General features: G+C 39.4%; 2 protein-coding genes across 2 annotated transcripts; one reads left to right on the plus strand and one right to left on the minus strand.

Moving 5' to 3' along the window:
• Positions 1-1,189: 1,189 nt before the first annotated feature.
• On the minus strand, positions 1,190-7,206 carry LOC124115741 (ubiquinone biosynthesis protein COQ4 homolog, mitochondrial-like). Its single transcript, XM_046476843.2, has 6 exons — positions 7,068-7,206; positions 6,631-6,795; positions 5,496-5,592; positions 4,328-4,430; positions 2,733-2,956; positions 1,190-1,860 (listed from the first exon to the last, which is right to left on the minus strand). Exons 1-6 carry the CDS (start codon positions 7,204-7,206, stop codon positions 1,671-1,673), a joined length of 918 nt encoding a protein of 305 aa, XP_046332799.1. The 3' UTR covers positions 1,190-1,670.
• A 239-nt stretch (positions 7,207-7,445) lies between these two features.
• On the plus strand, positions 7,446-9,618 carry LOC124115722. Its single transcript, XM_046476823.2, has 2 exons — positions 7,446-7,978; positions 9,383-9,618. The coding sequence occupies exons 1-2, from the start codon at positions 7,446-7,448 to the stop codon at positions 9,477-9,479; spliced, it is 630 nt and encodes a 209-aa protein (XP_046332779.2). The 3' UTR covers positions 9,480-9,618.
• The last annotated feature ends 102 nt before the right edge of the window (positions 9,619-9,720 follow it).

Below are 9,720 nucleotides of genomic sequence, written 5' to 3' on the forward strand. Positions count from 1 at the left end.
CTATACTCGGAGCAGCCTGTACTAATCACGTTGGGACCAGATAAACCAGTGACTGAAAGCAAGAGCAACAATCCATGAGGGCAAGACGACACACGGTCAGCTGACTGACCATGCTGGTCACCCCATCCTCTGTTGTCGACTCTGAAAACCAGCTTATGATGCCAGTGACAAAATCCCACGACAGTCATTCAAAACAATTTATCCATTTTTAATGTACACAGCTACAAAATAAATGGATGACTTAATATTTAAAATGTGTTGTATAATTCATCAACTGTAAGAATTGTAGTAGGGCTGGGACGGGTAACTCAGAAGGTTACACTACAAGTGAATAATGTCCACATTTCTTTCTGACTCTGCTCTCATTCCTTCTGACTTTCATTTGTTTGAAAAGAAGATAAAGTTTCAGTCATCTTTTGTGTGTGCATGATCAGGTCAGTTTATATGTGTATCTAAATACATTTTGCCAAGGCTACGGTCAACTGTTCCCAGCCCTAAACGCCAGAGATGGTCAGTGTGTGGCTAATTCAAACAAGCTAAATGATACCCCTAATAAAGAAAACTATTGTGTTGTCAATTTCACAGTAATGGTTCACTTGACCAGGGATTCTTAAAAGCATTATTTTATTTTTTTTAGCTTCTTTTTCATGCTCTTTAATTTAATAGTCACAGACTGCATTCAATGAAGTAATGTAAAGGTAATCCTAAAGCCTCTTACTCCTTACTGATCTGGTATCAGTACAAATACAAGCTACCCCGGCAATCTGTAACATTTCTTGTAATCATTAGGATCGTAACAACCTGCCTTGGGAAAATTCAATTTGGGAATTGAAACCAATATTTGCTGTTGACCTGGGTCTGAATGTTGGTCTCTGAAAGCAGCTTGACCAATCCCTCTTGACCAATAAGTATTCACAGCAATCTTAAGGCGACTGTAATTCTCATGTATTGGTCAGTTTTATACCAAGAAGCTACTATTCAAACACTGGTAACTATTACAGTTAAGTTTATCATTTGTACCTCAATAGTGAGTGTGTGAGTGAGTTGGGCTTAACGCCCCTTTTAACAGTATTCCAGTTATATCATGGTGTTGCAGCTTAATGTGTGAGGAAAGCCCGAAGTGACGCAGGTCTCAGGCGTTTACCACTTCAGTGAAACCCACGAGCACGGGTATGGTGCTGACAAACCTAGAAACATAATCGGGGCGAACCGGGATTCGAACACACAATCATAGGTTTCTGGCGTGCCAAAGGGACGCAACTCTGCACAGCGAATCGCGATGCCCTAGACGACTGGGCCACCCGTGCCCCCTATACCTCAATACTTTAAGGAGGGTGAATGCGTCAATAACAAATTATATGTGCATGTTTTGAGTTTTATGCAGTCCTACCCTTGGTACAACTTCCATAAATGATAGTGGGATTCTAAGAAATAACAAAGTAAAAGGAAAAGAAAAGCTATGAGGCATAATGCATCATGCATGCTTGGCGTATCATATACAGTGTTCTGCTGTAAATAGGAAATCACCTAATGTTCAGACTTATCCATTAATTGAAATTCTTCAAATGTTCGGCTGGTTGGAGAACAAGTTGTGGCCTGGCATGCCACAACAATGAATGCATGTCAATAGTCTCCAGTATTCTATCACATAGGAAGAGTTGACTGTTTTATCACTTAGTGACAGTGCCTGCCCCAGTCTTTATCAAGGGAACAGGTGCAGGCTCTAAATTCAGCTCCTTTCGAAATTCATCCAAATCTTTTTCAAAGTGTTTTTCAAAATACACAGACATCAGGAACTTGGAATTGTTGGCACTCCTTAACACCCAGGGCAGGTAAATGCTCAGGTACTTTTGTCGATGTCTGAAATTGCAAAGGTGAATTTTATTTATCAGAAATCAAACGGCTATAGTCACCATTATCAGTAGGTGAAGGTTCCCCACACAACAGTAATCAGTGGGAACTGCTCTTCTAAGAAATTATTACCAGCACCCAGTTTATATGAGTGAGTGAGTCGGTCTTACACTGCTTTTAGCGATATTCAAGCGCTTTCACTGTGGGACCACCAGAAAGGGGAATCAAACCCGGGTCTTTTGGTGTGACGAGTGGATGCTTTAACCACAAGGCTACTCCACTGCCCCCATATACTTCATGAGTCGGCATGATCACACAGATGAATAATCCAGTCTTTATTTAGCCACTTGTCAAAGCCTGAGTAAATAGTAAATAGTCAGATCAAAATAGCACATATGTATTAAAACGTAGAGCTATTAATACATCATAATTGGATGAGTTCGGCAAACAGACTCAAATGGTACCAGTTATATTCATGTTCAGTAGACCACCTCTGTGGTCTAGTGGTAGAGCGTCCGCCCCAAGAGAAGATTGGGGGTTTGATCGCCGGCCGTGTCATACCAAAAGACATAAAAGATAGTACTTGCTGTTACCCTGCCTGGCGCTCAGGAATATGAGGCTACAACAAGGACTGGTCAGCTTGGAGTCGGTATACTGTGTCTGAGTGGGGTATTCATGTTAAACTGTGGCATGGTATCTCAGTGGGCTAGCACATTAAAATCAGGATCAGTCTAACTAGTACAAGCAGCCAAACACACACGTGCACGCACAGCACTATATAAGTGCAATAATCTTGAATGCGATGGTAAACCCCATTTCACTTCACCACATTCAAGTAGTGTCAATGTAGCTCATTTCTACAACACGATCATTGTACATACTTTGGCCCAAGCCGGACAGGTCCCACCAGGGCCCCAACAGCACACATCGGTAGTCCGGTCTGGATGGCCTCAAACCACTTGACCACAACCTCCCCTAGCATGTTGGGGGGCATCCCCAGCAGCGTGTGCATCAGGTCATGCAGCTGTCGATACCGCAACATCACATACATCAGGTCGCGGTCATCCACGAAGTTGACAGGTCGCCGTGCATCAGGAGAGAACCCCTGCAATAAAAACAACCTCCTGTGGGAAATTCTCCGACTCCAAATAAAGATAGATAAACGTTGTTTCTATATCCCTTCAACAATATTCAAGCTTGATCTGATCCTTTAAATAGAATTAGTCTGCAACTTTAGCCACCAGTCCAAATCCCTAGTCCAAAAAACTATGTTTGGTCTAGTCATGTCATATTCGTAGTTCCTATTAAAATGCTAAAATCTACTGAAGATTATACAAAGTTCGACCTAGCGGACTAGAATGTTTTTGGCACAGATTGGTATGAATATTAATACAATGGATCACATTCAGCCACATTATCAAGGGGTCCTTGTCTAGGTTGCTCCAACAACAGACATTGGGTACTCAGGATCTATTCCAACCCCATATATCAACGAAGATGTTCAACTTACAAACGGTTAGGGTTTAGTGATGTGTTCAAGATTATTGCACTATATAGCAAAGTGTGCATGCATGTTGCCGTTTGTACTACCGGTAGTCCTTACTGATGCCAGTTTTACAGTGCTAGCCTATGCCGAAGTGCTCAGTGCTGAGATACCATGCCAAAGTTTAACATTGATACTCTACTCACATTGCAAACACTATCATGACAAATACGCAAACACATAGAATACATACTAATAAAGATTTTTTGCCCAAATATTCAGATTGGTAGGTCGCAAAATATGCAACAAAAAATCCAATTTCAAATAAACTTTTTGCAATTTCCTCGAAATGTTTAGGAAATATTTCAAACATCGTTCCACCTAGTCAGGGTATAATGACACACAATCAACCAAGTCACTGAGTCTTATCACCCAATCCATTTGGCTGCCTCCTACAACCAGCATAGGTTGGAGCAGACCAATTCTAACTTGGAATCCGGGTAAGGTGAAATGTGGTTCAACGTCGCATCCAAGATTTTTGGAATAATATATAATATAGCGACGTGTATGCATGTGTGTGTCTGCTGCTTTTACTAGTCCGGACTGATGCCTATTTCATAGCGCTAGCGCACTGAGATACCATGCCGCAGTTTAACATGAATACCCCACTCAGACAAAGAATACCGACTTGAGCCGACAAGTCCTTGTTTTAGCCCCTTTATGCCGAGCTCCAGGCAGGGTAACAACAAGTCCTATCTTTTAACATCTGTTGGTATGAGACAGTTGGGGATCGAACCCCTGACCCTCCCTTCTCCAGACTGACGCTCTATCCACTGGACCAAGGAGGTGGTCTAATCTTCCACACGTCAAAATTATCATTAATTATATTGATTATGCTAGTTTATTTCTGCTTAAGGATTAACTTGTAAAAGCTATCTTCCCAACAAATAATAAATGTTCTCTTTATATCACTAATGCTTATCAGTCACTTACATTTTTATCTAGGAATCTCCAATAGGCCTTTCCAAATGTATTGTCTGGGAGACTCTTTAAGTAGGGCACTGAAATTGTCTCTGTTGTTATCAGGGGTTCTTCTCTGAAAATAGAAGGAATGGCGTCACCTGATTTCTGACCTGTGCTATGCACTTTATCATGTCATGTGAGTTCGTCCATTGTGTCACACAATAGGAATCAAGGGAATGCTTGACGTCCATGAACCAAACATCAGACATAAGCTGAACTACGTGTTTGGATACTGTCCTCAATAAGACTGACCAAACTACCTGGCTCTAAAATTTGTCACTTAAAGATTTCTCTTCAAACTCATTTTTGGCAGAATTTGAATTTCATTGAAATATTTTTAACATTTGAAGATACTATCATCCAGTTCCCCAGACCAGTTTTAGTCATAATGATGACACCCCTCCATCCCCTGACCAATTTACCAATTTGAACTAAAACTTGTCTTTTATAAGCATTATAGCTAAAATGGATGGAATTATCATTAAACCGCCTGCATGTTATCAGAAATGAGCGGGGGCACTGTAACTTGATAATGCCCTCATATTGCTTGATGACAGGACATTATCCACCCGTTGTTAGGTGACGTCATAGGATAGGGATAGGTGACTTCACGTTCAATAGTGACGTCATCATGGTCATCTGGTTTGTTCTATGACGTTTCCATATTTGTAAAACTGGGTCAGTGATATTCGTGTTAATTGCATTAAATGTTTCAAAACCGATATTGTTGTTTCTTTTTATTTGATAACAAATTCCATCCATTTTAGCTATAATACCAGTAACGCTATTTTTCAGGGCATTATCATTTGCAGAAGCCCTCGGTCTTTTCAACTGCCCTCCTTCGTCGGGCAGTTAATGGAAGACCTCAGGCTTCTGCAAATGATAATGCCCTGAAAAATAGCGTTACCCCTATAATGATAAAGGACTATCTAAATATCAAATTTGGTAAAGTCTATCAATATACTTTGTAGTTATGATCCAGAAACTGAATCTTTACTGATCACATTCTATTTGATAGATGTAGCTTATGAGGGGCTGCTTTATTTGTCAGAGTTATCATGGTTAGCGTCTAGAAACTTAAATGTGATGTCAAGATAATAATGATCTATCTAGATTACCACATTGTGTTTGTACTCACTCCAGAATCTGCCTACCAACAGGGTCAGCCAGCATCTTCTGTCTCATGTAGCGCAGAGCTATGGGGCCTGTTGTCTCACCCAAAGCACATATCATGTCTGCAAGCACATCAGAACATACATGTTTCGTTTTCTAGAAATTTAAATGTTATTCGTGTACATAATGTAAAATAATGCTTGAAGAACTCTCACATTTCACTTTCAAAACCCTTTTTTAGCGACATGTGTGTCTAATTAACAAGTTAGACTTGTTGCCTTTTCAAGCATTATTCACAGCAGTAGACTAGTTCATGCATGTGTGATGCCTACAACTGATCAGTAAATAAAGATCTGTGAAGAAATATTTGGCAGGGTTGTCATACTTTGAATTTTATTAATTTTTCATGCAAATTTATTAGCAACTCAATTTAATCGGGTAATGCTGACTTATTTTGCCTAATTTATGCATATACACAGCTGAGTGGAGCTCTGGCTACATAATAGCAGGCTGTAAAATTAGGAGTCTACGCCAGGCATGTGGTTGATCACATGATCACTGATCATGGTAGGATGACCCAGAATCAGCATGATTAGCCACGTTACACATTTGACTAACCCAACATTACACATAAGTTGACTTTACTGTTGTTTGTTTGCAACAGTATTATAGATATACCATGGCAGCATATAAACGTGATAAATAATTGAGTCAGGGCCAGACAAACCAGTGACTGATATTATGTAAAGTGATTCACTCTGGCCAGGGTATGATGACACGCAATTAACCAAATCTGTACTCCCCATTCATTAAGTCTCCTCATACTACAAGCATAGGTTGCTGGTGATTCTAACCCAGAGTCTCCAAAAATTTTACTTTAAGGACAGGCATGAGGTACTGGATGAAAGCTCCTATGTGATTTACATGACGGCAAAAATTGTTGTTCATATCAATCACTGGACTGGATGGTCCAGATTTGATTATTTACTACCATCATAAAGCTGGAAAAGTGCTGATTGCAGCAGTAAACGTGGTAAACAACAGACAAAAAAATTATAAATAATTATAGATGATGGGCGACTCGGCAAACACTTGGCCTATCTAAAATATAATCTATACAAAACTTTTATTATTGATATCAAAAGCCTGATATTTCATACCATCTCTGGCAGGATTGATGATGCACATAGCTGCAGAACCCACTGCAAGTACAGCTTTCTGAAAGAGTGAAGTTGGGATATGACCAGGGTAGAGGTCATCATAGTGAAGTTGTCTCCCCTTGTCTTCATAACTATCGTCTGTTTGCCTGTCCTCATCCAAGTTTTCTGGTGGTTACAAAATATATGGTTCATATCATTCTCAAAACAATCCAGCAACGCTTTTGAAATAGAACTCAGTTAAATGAAATGAAATACCAAGGACTAAGATTATTGAAAGATTATTGTACTTCTTGTAAATCTACCCCAATCTGGATTTGATTAAAAAGTGAGGCCAGGATCTCTGAAGTGAAGGGTACCGCAAAATTTGCGCGAAAACTGAGGCACTCGCATCACATGCTACAATTTCTCGTCATTATTAATGACATAGCACATTTTACCAGTAGAATATGTTGCTTTTAAACGTCGTATTATGACTTGTGATTGCTGACAGAAAATATTCTTTTGCATTCGCCTCTGACACATATATTTGGAATATGTCAAATTGACAAGTGGTCGAAATCGCCAACAAGACGCCATTTTGAAATACTTGTACTACTTGGTAAACAACTAGTTACACATGTTTTCAACAAACATTGAAAGACACATCCACGTAAAGTATATTAGAATAATGAACATATTGTTTCTGATTATACTCAGATTGTTTATTTATTCATGTATTAATGATAGTGAAACAATACTTGGAGTTTTTAAAATTTATTTGGTTAGTCATTTTAAAGAAATAGTTTAAACTTGATAGTACAATGATTTCTTTACGCATGCGTAGTCATAAACGGATGTTGCATGTGCTTAGCAGACAACTTTTGACAAAGTTAACAATGTCGGGTGTGATTGCTAGGAGTTTCAGTTTTCGACTTATTCGTCGCATCTTAACAATTCGAGACAAACACATTGGTGATAATACGGCGTCAACAGTTTCAGGAATAGATAAAAACACAAACGCAGTCAATGACAGATGTGCAGTGAGGAGAAAAAGCGTGTGGACATTTTCTAATGAAACTAAGCCAAAATATTGTTCGTTTGGTTCTCGAATACCAGTAAATTTCTATTCCGAAGGTGACAATAAACACAAGGTCGTCGATAAAGAAAAGTCTCAAAATGTTGACAGTGTTGGGAAAATAGAACCGAAAATGCAGATTGCATACACATGTAAAGTTTGCAGCACACGGAACTTTCAAACATTCACAAAACATAGTTATGAAAAAGGGGTTGTCATTGTCAAGTGCAAAGGCTGCAACAATCACCACCTAATAGCAGACAACCTTGGCTGGTTTCAAGATGGTGGAGCTAAGTATGTATTACCTGTATATTCATTGTTAGCACCTGTGGGCTAATCCAGTAGAGATATGTTACAAGTATGTATATATGTCCAACATGTCTATGTGGGTTGGGTTAAATGATGCTTTGAACTGTATTTCTGTTATATCATGGCATGCCAGCTTAATATGGGTGGAAAGCTCAAAGTGCTTCAGGTTCTAAATGTTATAATTTGGTGAAGTCAACAAGCACTGGAATATGGTGCTGACAAACCAAGAAGCAAATATATAGTCAGGGCAAATCTGGGATTTAAACCAATAACCATAAGTTTCTGGCAGGTCTAAGGAATGCAACTCTGCACAGTGAATTGTGGCACCCTAGACAACTTGACCACCTGTGCCACCCAAATGAGTAGAAACAAAAGTCAGGAACTTCAGCATAGTTGAATATCTGCTGAATGTAGTCGGGTACAGATGTTAAAAGTATGTGAATCAGATGATAAGAGTGAATTGAGATCAGTACTGTTTTGTACTGTATTTCTGTTGTATGGTGACATATCACCTTAATGTGTGAGGAAAGCCTGAAGTGATTCAGGTCCTAGATTTTACCACTTTGGTGAAACCAACAAGCATGGGTATATGGTGCTGACAAACCAAGGAACAAATCTGGGATTTGAACCCATGATCATACTAGGTGTGTCAGGCCTGTGAATTTGCCAATCCTTAGATCACTGAGCCACCCACACACCCCAGATGAGGAGAAACAAAAGTCTTGAACTTGGCATTGCTTTATATCTGCTGACCGTAGGCCTACACTAAATTGGATTCTGTGAATTCAAACTGCTTAGATATTTTTCAGTCTAGTTATAATATTATTTTCAAATGTGATAGGGATTATGAAGCAGACTAGGTTCCCAGTATCCAATGTGTTACATAAGAGCTGACTGCTGAGGAAGGAGTAGTTAGAAGGTGTGACATGACTGGAGTTTTGCTCATGCTATCAATCAATGGTATGCCTTGCCGATAACTGATTGCAGGATGGCAAGATACTGTTGGAATACTGCTGCCTGCAGCATCAGGTGGGGAGGGAGAGGTACTAAATATGCTATGCTTGCCTAACGAGATATCAGTATAAGGTGGTGACTTGGTTGATTGTATGACGGAGTGGAATGTTGCTCATCCTCTCAACCTCTGGTTCGTCTGGGCCCAGACAAACTTAGTTACAGTCCACGATGGTGTAGGTGAAATATTGCTGACTGGTGTAAAACATCAAACCAAGGTATCCCCCGGTAAATGGCAGTGAATAAGTATTACATGCACATGATGCAGGATTATGTTATGTGGTACATTCATGGAATTTGACTTTCATGTAAGAGTTCTCTCCCTTGATCTGCAGCCATGGATTGCATTTTGAATTGATACTATGGTATTTCTTTCAGAAATATTGAAGAAATTCTGGCAACAAAGGGAGAGAAAATTTCCAAAATTACAACTGGAGAGGATGGACAGTTGGAAATAGAAGGCAAAGATGATTAATTTCTGTTCCTGTTGTCATGGTTATGTCAGCTTGCAAGAAACACAAGAACATTGTTTTTTATGAATTGGGAAGGATTGAGAGACAAGAGCTTTCCCAACATTGTGGAACTTTTTTTTACATAAAGTTGATTGTTAATGATATCTGAGTTGTTTCAAATGATTTGGATCCATGTTTATCAAGGGGTGTCAAGTTGTTGAAGATGAGACAAGCATGCTGAAGACCGACTTCAATCTCATTACT

Source organism: Haliotis rufescens, unplaced genomic scaffold, assembly GCF_023055435.1.
Source record: "Haliotis rufescens isolate VD_foot unplaced genomic scaffold, xgHalRufe1.0.p SCAF_8, whole genome shotgun sequence".
NCBI classification, from domain to species: domain Eukaryota; kingdom Metazoa; phylum Mollusca; class Gastropoda; order Lepetellida; family Haliotidae; genus Haliotis; species Haliotis rufescens.

Excerpts from the sequence above, each read along its gene's own strand:
- LOC124115741 (XM_046476843.2), bottom strand. The coding sequence starts at position 7,206 with ATGGCGTCTTGTTGGCGATTTCGACCACTTGTCAATTTGACATATTCC. Across the intron at positions 6,796-7,067 it reads AAAAGCAACATATTCTACTG|AAAACTTGGATGAGGACAGG; the intron begins GTAAAATGTGCT and ends TGTAACCACCAG. Across the intron at positions 1,861-2,732 it reads CCTGTCCGGCTTGGGCCAAA|ACATCGACAAAAGTACCTGA; the intron begins GTATGTACAATG and ends TTGCAATTTCAG.
- LOC124115722 (XM_046476823.2), top strand. The coding sequence starts at position 7,446 with ATGCGTAGTCATAAACGGATGTTGCATGTGCTTAGCAGACAACTTTTG. Across the intron at positions 7,979-9,382 it reads TTTCAAGATGGTGGAGCTAA|AAATATTGAAGAAATTCTGG; the intron begins GTATGTATTACC and ends TATTTCTTTCAG.